The sequence below is a fragment of the Petaurus breviceps genome, unplaced genomic scaffold, assembly GCF_028583685.1.
Source record: "Petaurus breviceps papuanus isolate PSGF00001 unplaced genomic scaffold, PetGlider_PUasm1.0 186, whole genome shotgun sequence".
Taxonomy (NCBI): domain Eukaryota; kingdom Metazoa; phylum Chordata; class Mammalia; order Diprotodontia; family Petauridae; genus Petaurus; species Petaurus breviceps.
Window position 1 is genome coordinate 15766137 of NW_027185798.1, and position 20683 is coordinate 15786819.

At 48.4% G+C, this 20683-nt stretch overlaps 1 protein-coding gene across 1 annotated transcript; it reads left to right on the forward strand.

The window, feature by feature from the left end:
• The first annotated feature begins 975 nt into the window (after window positions 1-975).
• On the forward strand, window positions 976-17571 carry CENPV (centromere protein V). Its single transcript, XM_069089579.1, has 5 exons — window positions 976-1460; window positions 6515-6613; window positions 8353-8422; window positions 15026-15140; window positions 17082-17571. Exons 1-5 carry the CDS (start codon window positions 1162-1164, stop codon window positions 17204-17206), a joined length of 708 nt encoding a protein of 235 aa, XP_068945680.1. The 5' UTR covers window positions 976-1161; the 3' UTR covers window positions 17207-17571.
• The last annotated feature ends 3112 nt before the right edge of the window (window positions 17572-20683 follow it).

Below are 20683 nucleotides of genomic sequence, written 5' to 3' on the forward strand. Positions count from 1 at the left end.
AGTCACTGCACCCTTTTGCCTCAGTTTCCTCATCTGTAAGAATGAGTTGGAGAAGGAAATGGCAAACCACTCCAGTATTTTTGCCAAGAAAAACCCCAGTGGGCGGGGACTGAACAACCCTCAGGTGAGAGCAGAAATGTGCAAAGACCAAGTCCACCTTTGTTAAGTTACTAAGAGAGGTAGGTACAGTCTTCTTAAGAAAATGTAGCATTTGAAGGATTTCAACAAATGACTACCAAAGAAAGGATGAGCACAAGCATGTTCAGGACAGGTGGGTTAGGCCAGTTCACCCTGGGGAATGGCAGGACACGACACTTTTGGTCCTCAGCTGGAGACCTCCGCCTCTGGCCGAGCAGCTCTCCGCTGCCGCTGGGGTGCTATGACTGGTCCAGAGTCACACATTTAGAGTCAGAGGGGGGTCCTCGGGGCTTCTGCTGCCCAGGCCAGTGCCGTCCCTCGGCACTTCTCTGCCCCTGTGGATGGTCGGGCTGTGGGGGAACTCAGACTTCAGGGGGTGGTCAAGGGGGTGCCCTGGTGGGTCTGATTCACCCCCACCCCGCACCCCCATACACACAAACTCGTTCATCGGTCAAGTGACCTTGGGCGATGAAGAAAGGGCCATGGCTACCTGTGTCTCCCTCACACCTGGCACTGACCCGTTACAGACCGCCCAACCCACCGCGCCCCCCGACCCCCGAGGAAGCAGCTGCCAGACGAGAGCCCCGTGTAAAGGCTTTTGTTAAGGCTCTTCCCGGAGGCCCGGGGCGGGTGCTAGGTGACGCCCGGGTGAGCCTGGCCTAGGGCCGTCCTCAGCTCGGCGCCCCAGGCGGGTCTGGGAGGCTGTGGCCCCGCGCGCGCGTAAAGGCAGCCTAGTCCTCCTTTGTCTGCGGGGTGGGAACCAGAGACCGTCTCCATCCCGCCCGAGGGTTTGGGCTGCTCCCGACGCCCCCTGGTGACTGAAGCACAGACAACGCGCGATCGGTGGCAATTAGCGGGCAGGCGGCGCGACCCGGAGCCTGCGAGGGGCCGAGCTCCGCGGCGAGGGGCACTTCGGGGGGCCCCAGGGCTGCGCGCCGCACAGCCGTCTCTGCCGAGCGCACGGGAGGCCCCTCAACGTGTGGGCGCACGGCGGCCGCGGCGGCGGAGGGGGATGCGCGAAGGATGGTGAAAACCAAGGGCGCCGCTGGAGCGGCCGTGAAACAGCGGGCCAAGAGCCGACCGGCCGGCGAGGCCGGCGAGGCGCCGCTCCCGGCCCCCCCGGAGAAGGGAAAGGGCCGGCCGGGGAGGAAAAGGAAGCTGTGCACAGTCCAGGACGAGAAAGCCGAGGAGCCGCCATTGCCTCTGGGCCCCTTGGAGAGCTGCTCCCTGGATCTCGGGGGGCAGCGGGAGCGCTGGGTTAAGTTTCAGAAGCGTCAGAGCCTGACTTGCGAGGGTGCAGCCAAACTCCTCCTGGACACCTTGTAAGTATTGCCCGGGCGTCCTCCATCCTCTCTTCCCGGCGGGCCAGGGCACCAGGAGGGCTGGCCTGCTTCACCCCCCCCCGCCCCCCCACCGCGGTGCATGCAGCCTTTCCGGGGATGTATCGTATCCTTAGCCTGCTGGAGGCCGGATTCTGGGGCAGTATTGACCCCTGAGTACCCGGGAACGCAGGGCCAAGAGAGCCAGAGCTTGATTTCCTCGGTGATAGTCGCAGCTCTCTTGGAAGGGCTCGTAGGGACCTGGCGCCAGGTTTCATTCAGCCTGATCAGATTAGAAGTGCCCGCCTTGTCTTGTATGAGGCCTTCTTTGTATTGCCGGAGAGGGAGGTTTCTTTGATCTTTAAAACAAAGACACAGGCCGCGTTTGCTGCCTACCGCTTGTTGCATTGTGCCTTGAGGACTGACCCTGCTTTGCCAGCTCAGGGTCCTCTTGAGCTCATTGACCCGCTCAGGCAGCCAGGCTCGGTGCCCCATTATTAGTTCTCCTTTAATAAAATTAGGGCCTGTCCTTCCATATCCATTTCTAGTGGGCTCCTGCCTTCCATGAGCATTCATACAGTCTGCTTGGCAATATGTGAGTGAGGCCAGTGTCCTCACCATCCCCTTACTTCCATCCCATTTATATTTGGCTATGGAAGTTACCATCCCAAAGCAGACCCCTGATTAAGGGTCTTTTGGAAGGACTCTGCATAAGCAGTGCAAAAACATGTGCATTTGATGTCGCCAATTTAAGCTGCACAAAGTTAAACAAAACTATATGTTTCCATGTGATGGGAAGTAGGAGAAAACGTTTAGCATGCATTCTAATGGGCTGGAGTTGGTGTGGGCAGACCTGGCCTCTTCAAAGGAGAAAACCCAAGTTTCTTCAGAATATGGAACCACAGGATGTCAGAACTAGAAAGGGCCTTAAAGGTCATCTAGCCCAGTCCCTTCATTGTCCTGAGAGGGGAGAGAGACTCTTGGAGGGGTCAGGTGGCAGATGGTGCTTTGTGGAGGGAGAAATGCACTCAGGACAATTGAAGAGGCAGGCAAGCACAAGTCCAAGATGTCCTAGGCCAGACATTCAAGACCTGGGCCCTGTGACTTAGGTAGGGGTTGTTTTGAGTTGGAGTTGAGCCCATGCCTCTCTATCTTCTTGTGTTCTTTCATGTGCCTGTTTAGATTGTGGAGGGTCCATTCTGGCAGATTCATGCAGAGCATTTATTGAGCTCTTACTGTGTGCCAGTCACTGGGCTAACCATGGGGGGATGTTGTAAATACAAGCAAACAAGACAGTACCTGCCCTCAGAGAGTATGCATTCCAGTGGGAGAAGACTACGTGGAAAGGGGAGCTGGCAAGGGGAGGAGAGGAGGCAAAGGGAGAAGGTACAGGGTGGCCAGTGAAGCGGAAACCTGCGGAGCACACAGGTGCCAACAGACCCTGGCAGGAAACAGGTCTAGGTGGAACTCAAAAGGGCTTTGAAGATGGAGCTCTATCTGTGACTTCTTTGGAGGACGATGAAGAGTTGGAAGTCAATTTTGCCAAGGGGAAGGAAACTCTGGGGCCCCAAAGCTTTGGAAACCCTTCCCTTCTCATACCTTCACTTCAAAGGGCTGCCGCACGGGCCAAGTCAAGTTGTTTTGCTTCCTCTCAGACTCATTTTCTTTCCCTCAGACAGGGGCAATAATAACATTGGCCCAGCTGGGGAGGTAAGCAGTTTAACAGAAAGCCTTCGCTGGCTTTTCCTTGGACTCCCTTAATGGATTCATAGTGTTTTCAGGCTAGGAAGGGCCTCAGAGACCATACAGTCCAACTCCCTTATATGGAAGAGGAAGAGGAAGCCCAGAAATTAAAGTCATTTTCCCAGCCTGGTAGAAGAGCCTGGCCTAGAACCCAGTTTACCTGACTGGATCCCAATATTCTTTCTCCTAGCACACCCATGAAGCTAGTGGCACCTACTTGTAATAAGCAGAATGGCTGACGTAGAATTCTTTACGATTCAGATTCCTATCTAAGGGGAGCCCTCCTTATAAGACCATCTATAATAGCATCCTTTGATGTGGAGGGGGGTCTGCTGAACTGAAGGCCCCAAACCCATTGACAGAAAAGGCTTGCCTGGGGCCCTCTCCTTTTTTTAAGAAAAACATTTTAATCGTTGGACCTTTGAAAGGTTATAGTCCAAACAGGAGTGCAGAGTCCTTAGTTCCTATTTAATAATTAGCTTAAGGAAAGGATTATGCACAAAGTACTTAGTCTCCTCTAACTCTGTGTCATAACTTCTTCTCTGGGTTTTCTTTTCTCTATTGGCTTATTCCTCTGTATCCCTCACACATTATTATAGGAATTCATCCACACCTGTGTGTGTGTGTGTGTGTGTGTGAATTTCTTCTCATTTAACAGGCCAAACACCAAGTTGACAGATTTGGGCAATACGTTGCTTTTTCATTTCCTCTCTGATAAAGCCTTTTTAACACATTCCTAGCTCATAAAAAATTCCATTTTTATGTCCATGTGCTAATCAACATTTGAATGTCTAGTGTGAAACCCGAGGAACATGAACTGCTCTGGCTGTGAAAGGAGGCCACATGCATTGTCCCAGGCAGATCCAGAGAGCCGTGGGTCTGACAAGCCCCCAGCCTGGTTCTTTCACTGCCTGGTCTTCAACCTTCTCCCTCTTGTTATTCTGATCATTTTGGTTATTGTTCCTAATAAGCATAGAGCCTCATCACAAAACAGCATCTGCCACCAGTAGTCACACTGGTAATTAATAGAGGAATGGTCTGTCCAGGCCATTATCTGAACAGAGAGTGGGACCCTTGAAGAAACTGAGTGAAGGAAACATGGTCATAATCAGGAATGTCATCATAATAGAAATGCACAGGGCTCTTCTCAGACATTTTCCAGAACAGGGATGGGACAGACTGTAGGAGGCCTTTCCTTGTCTCTCCTTCCCAAGGATAGCGTCCCTCGTTCCCTGCCCACCCCCAGCCTTGTATTTATGGTGTCTGTGCTTTTACTGGTACGTTTTGTCTCTGATAGAATGTTAGAGTTTAAACTCCTTCAGGGCAGGAACAGTTCTGTCTTTTTATCACTAGCACTGGACGGGATACATAGTAGGTTCTTAATAAATGTTTGCTGATTAAGGCCTGCCCCTCCTTTGTGGGCTTCCATTTATTTGCTCTGCCACAATGATCTTTCACAAACAGATTTTCCTTGTCTTTTTGTAGGGGAAGGAGGGGAGGGGGAAGGGGCCTGTTTTCTCCACTACCAGCAGGGGAGACTTAGTAGCTGAGCTTGAAAGTGCCTCGAGGGGCCCCCACTTTTCAGTTTATTTGTTCTGCCCACATTAAGATTGTTGATAGGATTTCAGGCTGTTGGCAGTCCAAGCCTGCCTTGGATTTTCCTCCTTTCCCAGGAATCCAGAGTCGGCACCATTTCTCTTTTTGCATTTCATGCCTGGCTGCCTTCCTTCCCCTGTGGAATTGGAGGGTGCTCCTCAGCTGCCCTTCCCATTTCTTTTCCTGGGACCCTAAATAAGACAAGGGTTTGAAATTTAAAAAAAAACCGTTCAGTACTGCCTGACTGTGCTAGCAGGGAGAAGTCCGGGTGTGAGCCTGGGAAGATGGATTGATGAATAGCTCTTTGCCGAGCATCCTTGTGGCCGTGTGGAAAGAGTGGGGGCAGGGCCATTGTGCCCCGTTACTATGGTGAAGGCACAGCTGGAGGAGAGGGAGGTTGGGAGGAGTCCTGAGCAGCCCTGGTTGGGTTAGAACGACTTCAAGGGAGGAGGCCTCAGATGTTTGGAACTAATTAAGCTCCAATTACTGCTCTGTCCCTACACCCTCCCCCAGCCTTGGCATAGAAGCAAGATAATAATACTCCATGTGCAGGGAGGAAGGGCAGGTCCTTGGATTAGTCTCATTTGGAGGGGTTTTCAGAAAACAATGGCATTTTGTATTCTAAGGGGGACTGGTAACATTTTCAGGGGGGTCCAGCAAGCTTCCCCTTCCCCAAAGAAGATAGAATCAGGAGTCTGATGGCAAATTGAGTATCAAACTGTTTCATTTACACAGAATGCTGGACTTGTATTCAGCATGACCCAAGGTTCAAATCCCACCTCTGACATTTACTGAGCTATCCTGGGCAAATTGCCCAACCTCTCTGGGCCTCAGGCCACTCTCTAATGGTGTAATTTTTTTTTCTTTTTTTTTTTTTTAAAGAAATAGGGGTTAAGTAACTTGCTCAAGGTTACACGGCCAGGTGTTTCTGGGTGGGTGCTAAGTTTCTGAGCTCGGATTTGATCCCCAGGTTATCCCGACACTGGAGCTGGTGCTCTTACTCACTGAGCCACCTGGCCTCCCCTAAGAGTGTAAATTTTCAGAGCCTGAATGGAAGGAGTTCCCACACCTGGAGTTGCAGGACTGAAGAAACGAGGATCTTTTCTATATTGACCTACCACTTGTGTCATGATGCTGTTAGCAAATAGGTCATGGTGCTGGAAGGAACCCCCTAGACTAGGCCATTCATTTTATAGATGTGGTGAGAGGAAGTCTATGTCCAAAATCACACAGGTAATAAATAAGTAATCAGCTTGGGGTTTAAATCCAGTCCAGTGCTCTTTCCCCTGCAGGTTTACAGATAAAAAGCATGATTGAAATGCTGGAAAAGTGGTATATGACGACCCTTCCATGGTCCCCTGTCCCACCCGTTTGTTGAGGCTCAGTCCCATCTTTGAAGGCAGGAAGTGTTTCCTAGGACACTCCTGTCTCTCCTCATTCTTTGGTGCCCTTCGTGTCCTGGAAGAAAGCCTACGTGTGTGTGTGTGTCTTGTGTCTGTGTCTCTGTATGTGTCTGTGTCTGTGTGTGTGTCTGTGTCTGTGTGTCTGGCTTTGGCCTCTGTCTCCCATGGGGTGCTGGGCCCTTTGTACTCCAGAGGGGTCATTATGTCAGAGGTAGGAAACCAGGATGACAGCCAACATATCTTTTCTTGTGCTGTCTGGGACTACCGAGGAATGCTCACCATCCCGCATTTGTTTTTGGCTTTTTCTCTGCCTAGTGAGTACCAAGGTCTGGTGAAACACACTGGAGGCTGCCACTGTGGGGCGGTTCGTTTCGAAGTCTGGGCTTCAGCAGATCTGAACGTTTTTGAGTGCAAGTGAGTGACCCTTTTCCATTCCTACTAAGAGGAAGTGGGGCTTGGGGAAGGTGCTCTGTGCCTCTTAGCACCAACTGTCCATCTGGGATCCATCAAACTCAGCATTATGAAGGGATGGGACTGGCCTTGTAGTTTCACTGGAGTAGGGAAGGAACTCCCAGGGGAGGACATTCTCTCCAGCAATTCAGTTCTATTGAATTGTTCTATGAAACTAATAGTCTTAGATGCCTGAAACTCTAAGAAGTTAAGGGACCTACCCAGGGTCACATAGCCTTGTGAAAGGCAGAACTTGAACTAGGTCTCCAGGACTTCAGGGCCAGCCTTTATCCACTATGCCACACTGCTTCTTGTGGATTAGGAAGGGGAGGGGAATGAAAATTCAGAAACTCATTTTTTGCCTTGACACTTATATATTCTTTTTTTTTTTTAAAGCAATTGGGGTTAAGTAACTTGCTCAAGGTTACACAGTCAGTTATTTCTGGGTGTGGTGGTAAGTATCTAAGCCCGGATTCGATCCCAGGTCATCCCGACTCTGGGGCCGGTGCTCTTACTCACTGAGCCACTTGGCCGCCCCTAAGCAATTGGGGTTAAGTAACTTAAGGTTGTCTGAGCCTGAATTGGATCCCAGGTCATCCTGACTCTGGGGCCGGTGCTCTTACTCACTGTGCTACCTGGCCGCCCCAAAACTTATATATTCTGAATGATTACTTAAGCTTCAGTACAATAAAAGATTGTCCATATGGGACACATAATTGTTTTTTACCTGTTGTATTTGTTTCTTTTGCTGTGATGAAGGTCATTGGGATACGAGCATCGTTTTGTTGATGCAACAACTCTTATCAGGATTTTATGGTTGTCCTGGCTGAAAGCATCCAGAGTAGCGCCCTAGAGGTCACTGAACCTGGCTGTGCCTCGTCCAAGCTCACACAGAAGCTTCTGGAGTCTGTCCCAGGTCCTCTCACTAAATCAGGGCTTCTTCACCTCAATTTTTGTGTGTCCTGGGTCCCTTGGTGACCTAGTGAGGCCCTTCTCAGAGTAATATTTTAAAATGCACAGAATATTATACATAGGATTACAGAGAAAACTAATTATGCTAAATTATAGCACTGTGGATAGAATGCTGGGCCTGGAGTCACAGACCTGAGTTCAAATTCAGCCTCAGACACTTACTGGCCATGTGACCTGGGTAAGTCACTTAACCCTGTTTGCCTCAGTTTCCTTATGTGTGAAATAAGCTGGAGAAGGAAATGGCAAACTACTCTAGTATCTTTGCCAAGAAAATCCCAAATAGGGTCATGAAGATTCAGACATGACTGAAAAAATGACTAAACAACAAATGGTTACCAAAGTATTGAAAAGAAAGATAGAAAACAAGTTCATGGACCACAAGTCCACTGTGGGAGCCTCTATAAAGACAGATGGGAGCCTCTATAAAGACAGATTTTCTTCTTCATATTATGAGGGCAGATGTTACACACATATATACACAAACACACACACTTGTGAGTACCAGGTCCTTCTGCTTACCAACCCCTTCTGTGGTCTGGGACCCTGGGACACCTCAGGTTAGGCCTCCTGAAGGGAGGTATCTTTATCTGGGGATGCCCAGTGCTTAGCATGGTACCTCCCCCCTAGGAGGTGATCAGTAGATGTGCCTTGGGTGGGTTTGACTGAATTAAGAAGGGAAGGCTGTGGTGGGCCCTTTGCTGACTTGGTAACTTTTTCTCACTTTGCTGCAGCTGTAGCATTTGCAAAAAGAAACAGAACAGGCACTTTATCGTTCCAGCTTCGCGATTCAAGCTTCTGAAGGTGAGTACTGGAGGGCTGTGCCTGCTTGGTGGGGGGGGGTGTTGCCCAAGGATGTGTCTGCTGGCCACACTTTTTTTTAAAGCTATATCATTCCACTGACGGAGGGTGGTTTCAGAGGCCCAAGAACAAAGACTGCTTCCCATCTGGGGCAGAGACTGGCCTTTAGCCACAGGCTGACATTTTCAGACTTGGCCAGTGTTAGGTTTGGTTTGGTTTGATTGTATGTATTTGTTATATGGGAGGAATCTACTTGGGAGGAGAAGAAAGCAAGTCATTGGAAAGTGATGTTAAAAATTTTTTTAAAACCCATCAATAAATGGAATACAAAAGGACGCTTACCTGTCCCTTAAGTTTTTCCCACAAAGAAAGTGAAAAAATTACATTCCAGCGTGCACACAGAGTCCATCAGCTCTCTCTGGAGATGGATAGCCCTTATTATCAGGGAGAAGGGGTAGGCAGGTCTTTCACAGCTGATCAGGGGTAGGCAGGTCTTTCACAGCTGATCATCGTAACAACTTTGCTATTACTGTGCACAGGGTTCTTTGGGCTCCACTCACTTTGGTTTACATCAGCTCATGTAAGTCTTCTTAGGTTTTTCTGAAACTGTCTCCCTCATCATTGCTTACAGCACCATAGTTTTTCATCACACCATGGACCACAACATGTTCAGCCATTCCCCAATTAATGCGAATCCCCTCAATTTCCAATTCTTTCCCACTACAATAAAAGCTACCTTAAATCTTGTACATTTGGTCTCTTTCCTTTCCCTTTGATTGGGATACAGACCTAGTAGTGGTATTGCTGGGTCAAACAAAGCATGTGCAGTTTTATAGCCCTTTAGGCATAGTTTCAGATTATTCTTCAGAATGGTTGGACCAGTTCACAATTCATGATGTCCCTATTTTTCCACTTCCCCTCCAGCCTTTATCACTGTCCTTTTCTGTCCTATTGGCCAATCTGATAGGTATGAGTGGTACCTCATTTTTTTCAATTTGCTTTTTTCTAAACAATAGTGATTTAGAGCATCTTTCATGTGACTATTGATTACTTTGATTTCTTCTGAAAAGTGCCTATTCGTATTCTTTGACTCAGTTGGAGAATAGCTCTTATTTTTATATGAATTTTACTCTATCCTACTCTGTTAACAAAGGGGTTCTTTCCCTTTTTGTGCCTTGTACCCCTCTGGAAGACAGTTTAGTGAAAGCTATAGATTCCTTCTCAGAATAATGTTTTTTTGGGTTTTTTTTTTTTTTGCCTTTTGGAGGGCAATTGGGGTTAAGTAACTTGCCCAAGGTTACACGGCTAGTTTTTTGTATGTGGCTATTAAGTGTCTAAGGCCAGAACTGAACTCGGGTCCTCCTGACTCCAGGGCTTGGTGTTCTATTCACTGCGCCACCTAGCCACCCCTCATTTCCTTATTTTTAGTTAAACAAATATTTTTGACTGTTTTCCAAGAAGCGGTGTGATGGAGAAGAGAGAAAAGAACACTGGCTTTCAGTCAGATGACCTGGTTTGAATCCTGGCAGTGCTGTTGAGACGTTGGGCTTCAGAGTCTTCATTTATAAAATTCTGATCTCCGAAGTCTTTCCAGTTCTACCATTATCTAATGTGATGACTCCTTGCCTAGGTAGGAGCTTTTCGTTTTGCCCCAGAGTGCCCAGATAGGCACTGAGCTTTCCCTTAAAGAGTTTACAAGAGGCATGCATGTGAACTAGGACCATGTAGCCTGGATCGTGTCCCTCTAATGCTCAGAATTCTCCAATGACTCCCCATTGCCTCTTGAATGGATTCTAGGCTCCTCAGTTTCCTATTCAAGGCCCTGTACCATTCTATGTACAACACCTTATACTCAGTGAAGCAAATGTCCCTGAACAAAATGGAAGAAGCCAAGAACCAAGAACCAAGCGGACAGTCATCAGCTGGGGAATCTCTGAAAAACACTCAACTCTGTAGAAATAGGACAAAAAGTTATTGTGTTATCTGTAAGTAATCAAGTAATGAGGAGAGAGAGAAGGGAGGGAGAGTTAGCATGAGCATGATGACGCAGAGTGAGATTGGGAGGGCCAGAGGAGGAACATGGTCAGTAACAGGATCACCCTCCTTTCTTTTTTTTTTCCTTTTTGGAAGGCAGTTGGGGTTAAGTGACTTGCCCAAAGTCACACCGCTAGTAAGTGTGTCAAGTGTCTGAGGCCAGATTTGAACTCAGGTCCTCCTGACTCCAGGGCTGGTGCTCTGTTTACTGTGCCACCTAGCCTCCCCCATCCCTCTCTCCTCAAGCAGAGAGGCCAGGGTTCAAGGTAAAGGAGACTTATCTCTGATGTCAGATGCACACCCTGTATCAGATGCTTTTGTTTAGTTATTTTTCATACAATTAGGGTTCAGTCTAGGTCAGGAGTGGGGAACTCGAGGCCTAAAGGCCTTGTCTGGGTTCTTTTGATAAAGGAGTTGTATGTAAGGAGAGAAGGAATCAATGCAATGTATTTTTTTTTCCATTTGAGAAGGTTATTCAGTGCTTAAAAAAAAAGTAGGAAAGGAATTTGGGAACAAAGATATGTGTGTGTGAGTGTGTGTGAGTGAACTGTATCGGTGTTGGACAGTTGGAAAGATGTCATACACAGGAAGAAGAGAAGAGGGATCAATATACATTGGAATTAAAAACTGATTTAAGATTCTTCCTAAAGAAGAGGCAGCTGGGGGCTCTGAGGAGGAAGCAGCAGCCTCTTTCAAGGAATAGGAAACTAAATGTGCAGCTGAAGCCACTGGGTGAGGGATGCTCCGGTCAAGGTCAGAGGAAGAAGAGATGGAGCAGGAGTAACTGAGGACTTCTTGCTTTGTTGTCTTCTGGGGCATGTTTTCAGAGACTTGTGCTCGCTCCTGGCAGGTCACAGGGGCACCAGTGGTACTTCCCAAAGGAGGCCAGAAATGCTGTCAGAGATGAAGAAGCTGGTGGCAAAAGTCATGTTAGGGCCACAGGTGGCGTCATTGTCACCGCTGCTAAGCAGAAGCAACAGATCCAAAAAAAGCAAAGCAGATTTAGAAAATGAAGATGTGTTTAAGAAGATGGTGTCTGAGCATCAAATGTAGATTTTAAAACATAGGAACGACAGGCTCCTGATCAGGGATGAAGAGAGTCAGACAAGCGATCTTGTGTGCCAGGGGTCTTGACAATCTAATCAAAAGGGCTTTCATTTGAAGAGGATGAAAGAGGAAGAAAAATGCATTGATTCAGCAAACTAGATACCATGGAGAGAAGCTACAACATAGGAGGAAGAAAGGCCATGGAGACATCCAGAATCTCACCAAAGAGGAGATCCAAAGACAAGTCAGTAAAAATCGTGGGCTCCAAAGTCTGTTAAAGACGAGCAGATTGAAGACCAAGGTAGGGAGGCAAATGTGACCTCAGGTAGCACTGTGGGTTGGTGGAATGAGACCCGTTACTGGAATACAATTCTGAATATTCTTTACTTAAAAGAAACAAAATAGATCAAGAAGCATCAGGGATGAGGAAGCTTTGTGCTTTAGAAAGCGTATTCATGTGAGGAAATCCAGTAACAAGAGGGTTAGACGCAAGGAGTGTTTGGGTGAAGGTCAACGGTTGCTGGTAAAGAAATAAGATCACTCCTCCTAGAGGAGAAGTGAGCCTTCCCTCCTAGAGCTTATGATATAGAAGGAGAGGAGTGGATGAAAAAGCATTTAATAAACCCTTGATATATGCCAAGCACTGTGCTAAGTACTAGGGATAGAAATAGAAAATTGAGGTACTCCTGCCTCTCAGAATTCACATTCTGATTGGGGGAGACAGCCCATAGAGCCCCAACGGTTCAGTTGCAGGACGGATCGAAATGTCCAGAAGTCCTGAGTATTCATTAGCTTGGTTGGCAGCGCCCAAAGGTCTGGAGAGTGGAGCAGCAGGGCAGATGGAGGGGCCTGAAGGACCTTTGGCAGGTCAGATGGTAAAGCCTTGTTTTCCTCTACCAGAAAAAGCTGGGAATAGTCTCCACTACACTTCGGAGAACATATTTATCAGGGGTCAGTGGAAATTGAGTTTTCCCATGAAAGTCAGCCCAGGAGGAATGAGAAACTATTGGGAATTAAATTCTGAAACCACGTGAGATTAAAAATTCACTGGATGACAATGTTAGAGCATAAAAGACCCTTGGATCATGGGTTGAAGCTAGAAGGAGCCTTGGAGGACATCTAATCCAGGGCCTGGCCCATTGTAAGCACTTGATAAAGGCTTCATTTTACAGATGAGGAAGCAGGTCCCTGAGGGTAAGAGACTTGCTCACAGTGGTAGAGTTGGGATGGAAACCCACATCCTCTGGTGACAGTCTGGTGGGGGGGGGGGATCTGTGATGTGAGCTGTATGTGCATGTGTGGTGTGTCTATGTGTGTGCATACACGCCACTCTCATACACACAGCTGGGTTTGTGAGGGGATGGGTGTGTGTGTGAGGTAAGTGTTTGTGTGGGTGCCTGTGTGTTTCCATACCACACCATCTCTTGACAGGCTAAACTATCGTTCTGAACCAAATAAGATGAAATGTAAAGATCGAAGTGTAAAATCTTGAACTTGGGCTAAAAATATTTCCATTGGGAGTACAAGATGGGGGAGGAATAGTTAGCTGGCACTTTGAAAAGACCTGGGACAAGACTGTTGTGCTGTGAGAAATAGTGACAGGGATGGTTTCAGAGAAACCTGGGAGGACTTGTAAGAACTGCTAGAGAGTGAAGTGACTAGAGTTAAGAGAGCAATTTATACTATAACAACGTCGCAAAAGTGGCCAGTTTTAAAAGATTTGAGATCTCATCAATGCAGTGGCCAACCATGATTCCAGAGGACCAGCGATACATGCTACTCACCTCCTGACAGGAAGGGCATGGACCGAATACAAACAATTAGATGGATTCGGGGCCATAACCAGTAGAGGGGTTTGCTTTGCTTGTCCAAGTATATTTTTCCCCCTGTGACAGGGGGCTATGGAGGGGGGGGGGAAGAAAAAGAAAAGAAATGATTTTTGAAAAAAATTATATTTGGTAATTAAAAAGAAAAGATCTGGGGGTGATAGTGGGCCACAACCTCAATGAGGCAACAGCTCCAAAGGCTGCATTAAGGGAAGCATGGCTTGGAGGATTAAGGAGCGCTGTTCTGCTGTACGGTCCTGGTCAGAGCCTACCTGGAGTAAGGCATTCAGTTCCAGGCACCACATTTTAGGAAGGAAATTAATAAGGCATAGAACATCTGAAGGAGGACTCAGCCAAGGTGGTAAGTGGGGATGTTGAGCCTAGAGAAGTGACTTAGTTAGGCTTGATTGGTAGTCATCTTGAGGTATTTGAAGGGATGTTACCTGGCAGAAGGAACAGACATGTTCTCTTTGGCCTAAGAGGGCAAAACTCAGAGCGGTGGGAGAAAGTGCAGAGAGGCCAATTCAGGCCTCATGTAAAGAACTCCTGACTGTTCTGCCTACTTCGCCCAAAGTGGAGTGGGCTGTCTTGACTGATAGCAGGTTCCAGCTCATTGGTGGTGGCCAACAGAAGCTGGGTCACCACTTGGGGATGGTGTAGCAGGACCGCTTTGGTGGATCTGGGGTAAACGAGATGCCCCCGTTGTCTTTCCTGAGTCTGAGATTCTGCACTAGCTTTCTAGCCTATTCTCACTGTGGACTTTATTCTTGAACCAAACTGGACTGTTTGCCTGAACGTTCCTGCCTCTGCCCTTTGCTTGCCCTGTTTCTCTGTGCCTGGGGTACCCTGTCCCCCATCCCCACCTGCTGCAGACTTGCCCCATTCTTAAGACCCACCTCCGATATCACTTCTCCATGCAGCCCTCTTGAAACCTCGCTTCCCCATGCTGGGACCTCCACATCACAGCCTTCACACTATTCTCAGGCATTTATTTTTAAAGCTATTTTTATATTATAAAGTCCACATCCACCAATAGACAAAAGCCAAAAGGACAAACAAAATCTTCTATAAAACTACGAACTTCCAAGTATTTACAGTTTATCAAAAGTCTATACACCCTGACAAAACAAAACCACTCCAGAGCTTGCTGGTTTCTCCCAGTCTTTTAGCAGTTTGCATTTATTTTATGTACTTATCATGTTTAAGTTTGCATCACAGTTACTTGTATATGTATCACATTCTGCTGCTGGACTGTAAGCTCCATGAGGGCGGGGACCATCGTCTGAAGCATTTTTGCCATGCCTCCCTAGCACAAAGAAGGCCCTTAGTGCATTTCTCCAACAACAGATTTTGTGGATGCTTTCATACTCATTTCTCAAACTACGTCCCTTTCTTCCAGTCCAGACCCTGCATTTTGCAGTGTCCATACCGTTCTGTGCCCTTGGGCCCCAGCCTCTCCTCCTCCCTGAGGAGCAGTCTGTCTCGGCGTCCTTCTCCTAAGGCCGTCCCTGGATGGCCTTGCCGCTACTCCAAGTCCAGCCTCCCTCTGGTGTCTCTCACGGACATGGTTTTTGTGTTGGGGTTTTCTGGTTTTGCTTCTGTCTCTCTGCCCCAGTTCATACATCAGTTAGTACTCAGATGGGTCAGTAAAGGAGAGGACCACTGTTGACAAATAAATGTGTCTGCGTGTTTCCTGCAGGGTGCTGAGAACATAACCACGTACACCTTCAACACTCACAAGGCCCAGCACACATTCTGCAAGAGCTGTGGGGTGCAGAGCTTTTATACACCTCGGTCCAACCCTGATGGTTATGGTAGGTAAAGTGAATGGGGCTGTGTCCAGAGAAATGCCAGGACCCAAGGAGCAGAGGCATTTCCTGGTGATCAATAGGCCTAGAACCCATTCTACCAGTAATCCACCCAGTTGACCATGCATGCTTGAGTGAGCCCTGCTACCTGCTTCTAGCATCTCAGAATCATGGCTGGCCAGGCTGACTGGCAGGGCCAAGCTGGGTCTGGAGCCTAGTCCCAGCCCTTCTGAACTGTGTGGCCCTGGGCAGGGTACTAGACTTCTCTGACCTAGTTCCTCATTTGTAAAATTCAGGTAACAGTCCTTTCATAATTTATATTCCAGTTATAAGGAAAATGCTTTGTAATGCCCTAGAGACTCATGAGCTCTTCTACATGGGGCAGAACCCTGGCATGGATCATCAAGCGGACAGTAGGGCCGGCTCGGCCTTGGAGAAGGGCACTGAATTAGACCTGGGGACCGAGATTCTGGCTGCTGCTTCTAGCAGTGATCTAAGGGCAGAAGATGTGAACTCTCTCCAGCTCAATATGCTCACCTGTAAAATGGGGATAACAATGCTTGCCCTGTCCTGTCTACTCTTAGGGTTGTCATGAGAATCAGCCAGGCTCATGGACAGGGCCCTAGGGAAAGTGTAAGGGATTAGGATTCGGACAGTGGAAAGGGGGTGGGGAGAGGAGAGGGAAGAACGCATCTCCACTGGTAGCTTGGACACGCTGGTGCATATTAGACTTCAGCTAAGATTGCAGAGCACTGCTAGAGAGAAAACAGGACCAGCTTCTACTCACCTAGGATTGAGAGCTGGAGGGATCTCAGCTAGTCCAGCCCTGGCATTTTACAGAGGCGCAGAGAGCCCAGGGCATTTGTGCTGATAGAGTCAGAGCTGGAGGGGGCGTCCTTGGAGGACATCCAGCCCAATCTCCTCCTTTTACAGATGAGCAGACGCCTTAGAGTAGAGCAGTGACTTATCCAGGGTCACACAGCTAATAAACGTCTGCTGGTGGTGGAAGGGGAACTTAGGGTGGGGATTCGAACACAGATCTTTCTGACCACACGTCCAGTGCTCCACTCAATGCTTCCTGCCTCTTCTTGGACTTGGCCAAGGTCACACACAGTAAGCGTCAAAGCCAGGATTCAGACTTGGTCCCCTCTCTATAAACATAGCTCTCTCTCATTCTTCTGTACCAAACTGTCTTCTCTTTGCTTTGTTATATAAATAGAAAATGAAAGCCATTTGCTCGCTCCCTCAGTAGTTAATAATTGATCCTGCCTGTCTCTGAAAGCTGTTCAGGTCTGATCTGTTCAGGCAACAGAAGCGGCGATAGCAGCTAATGGAGGGAATTGTTCATAGAGGGAGGGTCAGATTGCAGATCCACTCTGGGTAGGGAAAGAATTCCTTTCTTCCTCACCAGCAGGTCACCTGCAGCCCTGACTTCTGGATCTTGGTGGGGAGTCGGGGGGGGGGTGACAAACTAGCTATACCTGGTACATCTTCCCCAAGCTGGTTCTGTCTCCAGTTACATCTGTGCCAAGAGAGACCCCAGTACTAACAATCTGTCACCTACAGAAGCTTGTGAGACTGAGAGGTCAGAGTTGAATGCTCTGTAGAATGGGGGCCTGGAGAAGGAGATGGCAAACTACTGTAGTATCTTTGCCAAGAAAACTTGAAATGGGGTCCCGAAGTCAGACAGGACTGAACAATGGCTGAATAGCAGCAGAATGGGGGCATGATGATGTGTTTCTTGGCGCTGGGTGATGCTGGGGCAGTCACTGCCTGGAGCTGTCCCAGGGCCTCCACCTGCCCCTGGCATCGCTACCTAGAAGGCAAGTGTCAAAGCTGAGGAATGGCTTTCCATGGGTGCTACCGGGGAGATGGCTGAGGGCGGGATCCCCCTCTCTCCAGACACCTTCCCTGTCCCATCTAACTCCCATTGTGCTCCTTCTCCAGGCATCGCCCCCCACTGCCTGGATGAAGGCAGTGTGCGCAGCATCGTCATCCAAGAGTTCAACGGCAATGAGTGGGAGAAGGCGATAAAGGAGCAGAAGAATGTTCAGAGCAAGCCCAAAGAGTGACGCCCCTCCCCCTTCAGCCTCAGCCCGGCCTGGCCCCCGAGAGTGAGGCACCCAGCGAAAGCCTGTGATGACACGCTTCTGGGAGCTCCAGGGTCTTCTCCAGTATGTATGAAGCAGGATAAATGAAAGCAACTCACTTTTCATACAGAGGCAGCCGGAGACAACTTGTCCCAGAGGCTAGTGTTCTTTCTTGGACCAAGCAGCCCTTGCCTGATGCCTTGGGCTGCATAGCATTCTCCCCTCAGCCCAATCTGTGGTCCAGATCATTTCAGTTCCTCCCCTTCCCTCCCAGCTTTCATGTGAGCTTTTAGGGACATGAGCCTCCTTTGGTTTTTATTAAAGATAATTATTACTGGGTTGCCTCATTGCCTTTGCTTCAGAAATTCACTCAACAGCAGAGATCGCTGATCACCTACTCTGTGCAGAGCCCTGGGCGAAATACCCTGGGGAAGGTACCAAAGCTTTCCTTGAGGTGGGCGCTGAGCTGAGCCAGGGGTCACTGGCAGGGCTTGGATTCGTAGAGAAGAGGGGAGGTCATATTTTAGGCAGACATATTGTTAGGGGAGAAATATCTCCACTTTGTGTTCAAGTGCTATGTTATTGCTGCCAAACATATATCTACCACAATGCAGAGATTATCGAGGCCCAAACCTAGGTTTTGGCAAGCTTGAGCTCTGGTTCAGGGGGTAGAAAAATGACCTCTGAATGAAGATTGAGATTCTAACAGGACCTTAGGCAGAGAGACAGAGAACTATATGAATTTACATACTGTGATCTCCTACACCCTCTGAGGCCACAGAAGTAGAAAAAGGCTCGTTCATAATCCCATGCAGCCTTCAATGTCATCAAAATTGAACAAAGTTAAGCAGAGCCATCGTCATCTCATACACCCTCCAAAGAAACCAACCTACTTAGCCAAACTCTATAGGTGAACTAAGTCAGGTTACAGAATAGACTCCATTCTGAGGGTTCACAGTGGGTGGGTGGGAGAAGGGATATATCTCCATGTGGCCAAGATGACCAAGGAGTCAAGGACAGCTGGGATTCTTTAATACTATTTTTTTATTTAAGCAATTGGGGTTAAGTAACTTGCTCAAGGTTACACAGCCAGGTGTTTCTGGGTGGGTGCTAAGTGTCTGAGCCCTGATTCGATCCCCAGGTCATCCCGACACTGGAGCCGGTGCTCTTACTAGCTGAGCCACTAGAGGCCGCCCCCTCTTTAATACTTTCTATCATTTTGGCTCCTACTTCAACAATGTCCATCTTCTCTTAACACTATAATTCTGTGAGTCAGGTTTTGGTCAGGTGATGTGAATATGAGAGGCCAGGCTTTCAGTTAACCAAAAGTCTGCCCTGAGCCCCAAACAATAAAAATATTAAAACGATATCAAAGATGAAGAACCACAGTCCCTCAATGGAGGGACCATGGTATGTAGCTTCAGAGGACAGTAAAGAGATGAGTTTAACAGATAAAGGGAACAAGTTCAGAGGTTAGTGTCGGAGTGAGGAGGCAGTTAGTCATAGGGGCAGCCAAATTATGGAAGGCCTCGAATGCCAAGGCACTGGGTGGCGCTGAGAAGTACTACATAGAGAAGGCATTGTTGCTACTGAAAGTTTTGAACAGTCAAGTCATGCCTAGATGTATGCAGTGTGAATGAATGGGAAGCACTTCCTGTGCTTGAGCCCCTGCCCTCAGGAAGTTCACAGTCTAAGCACAGGGAAGACCAGCTGTAAGTCATTTGGGGAGGTCCCATGATCCTTGGGGAGGTAGCGGCAAAGCAGAGCGTCACACATCCTTAGTAGAACTTCTCGTATAATTCAGTATAATTATCCTAAACTCATGTCAGTTTATAACAGTGAACCATTTGACAAGGCCAAGGACTTTGGTGGCACAAAGTTGCTCTGTGTCCTTGGGTCTGCTGACGAACTAGATCTCCATGGAGGGACGATGGCTGCCAAGCCTTTGCCCCTGAGCTTGCTTACCTGTTGAGGGGGGGGCTTGAAGGGGGGGCCCTTGTCTATAGGACAGATGACTGCCCTTAGTGATGGCTGTGGGGCTCGGGCCCTTAGATTCAGGGTCCTGAGCTTTCTCCATCGAGGTCTAAAGGAAGGTACTGGGTAAGGCTGTGGTGATGGTTTGACTTGCCTGCCCCTTCCTCATGCCTGCTGCATTAATGTCCCTGCCTTCAACTTCACCCCACCCTGTGCAGAGCTACCAAATTAATCTGCCTAAAACACCACTTTCATCATCATTGGACAAATATTTATTGAATATCTTGTGCATACACACAGGACCTTATACATAATAGGCATTTAATGAGTATTTGCTGATTGTTGATGAAATCATGGTAAGAAGATGAATTGATGGTTTAGTACAAATGGAGGCTGGAGGTGAGGAGACCCCATAGCAGACTGTCTGTCTGTCTGTAGACCTTCCCTCCTTCCATGTGGATCATGCCATCTTAGCAAACCGGTAGGACTGAAACATGAACACCCTGAGATCCATTTCTGACGTCAAGCCATTTGACAGTGCAAGACTCTGGCTGTGATAACTTTCTTTTATGGGCCTTCAGGGGCTGCTGCAGCCAAGAAGCCAGGGCCTATGATACTAACAGAAATAGCTGCCAGGTCGCATCTCCAACAAGGATTGATTTGCAGGATGATGGTTTCAGGAGCTGGGCTGGAAGCAAGGCCCGTGGTCTGGGGCTGATCCCAAAGCTCTTGGACTCAGGTCCTGAGTCATCTCCAGTGGGAGTTAGAGGGACATGGTGGTGGGGTTCTGACTGCCCCGGCGCAGACCGCCTCCTGGCTTTCATTTGGGGTGCCCTGTTGTTCCAGCTAACTTGGCTTGCCTGCTCTGTGAGTGGCAATTGATGGGGATGATCGGCCCTTTCTACACAAGGTTGTTCATCTAAGTTGCAAAACCTGCATTGGTAGAGGAAGGAAGTTCCTCACTTCTCAGAAGCTAAAGAAGACCCATTACCCCTCACCACCATCAAAATAATAATGATGATGAGAACAAAAAATCTGCCACATATTTTGAAGTCTCCAAGTGTGAAACAAGTGTTGGGGTGCAGTGAGACTCTGGTCCAGGCACTGACCTTACTGCTGAAGGCCAGAGAGTGGTAGAGACTAGAGCAGAAGAGAGCATCAAGAGAGCCAGTCTGGGGACAGAGGGGGTGCCATGGACCTCGGAGTCTGCTGAGAGGTGGCTACAGAGGAGGGGGAGGGGAACAAGGACATGTCAATGCCTCCTCTTGGTCCATTGGATGAAAGTGGAGCTGGGATTGGACCCCAGAGCAAGAGAGATGGAGCCACCAGCCCTCGAGAGGGTGGCCAGGGAGGGGCCAGCTTTCCATGATCATAAAAATAGTGTGAGGAGAGACTGAGGATGAAGAGGGAAAAGGGAATGTGTATGCAGGGAGAGGGCTTTCATGTTTGGGAGGTGGGCATTGTCACCCTCATCTTACAGCTGAG

Bases quoted from the DNA above. Each gene is read 5' to 3' on its own strand.
- CENPV (XM_069089579.1), top strand. From the start codon at position 1,162: ATGGTGAAAACCAAGGGCGCCGCTGGAGCGGCCGTGAAACAGCGGGCC. The intron at 1,461-6,514 runs GTAAGTATTGCC...TTCTCTGCCTAG, and splicing joins AAACTCCTCCTGGACACCTT to TGAGTACCAAGGTCTGGTGA. The intron at 6,614-8,352 runs GTGAGTGACCCT...ACTTTGCTGCAG, and splicing joins CTGAACGTTTTTGAGTGCAA to CTGTAGCATTTGCAAAAAGA.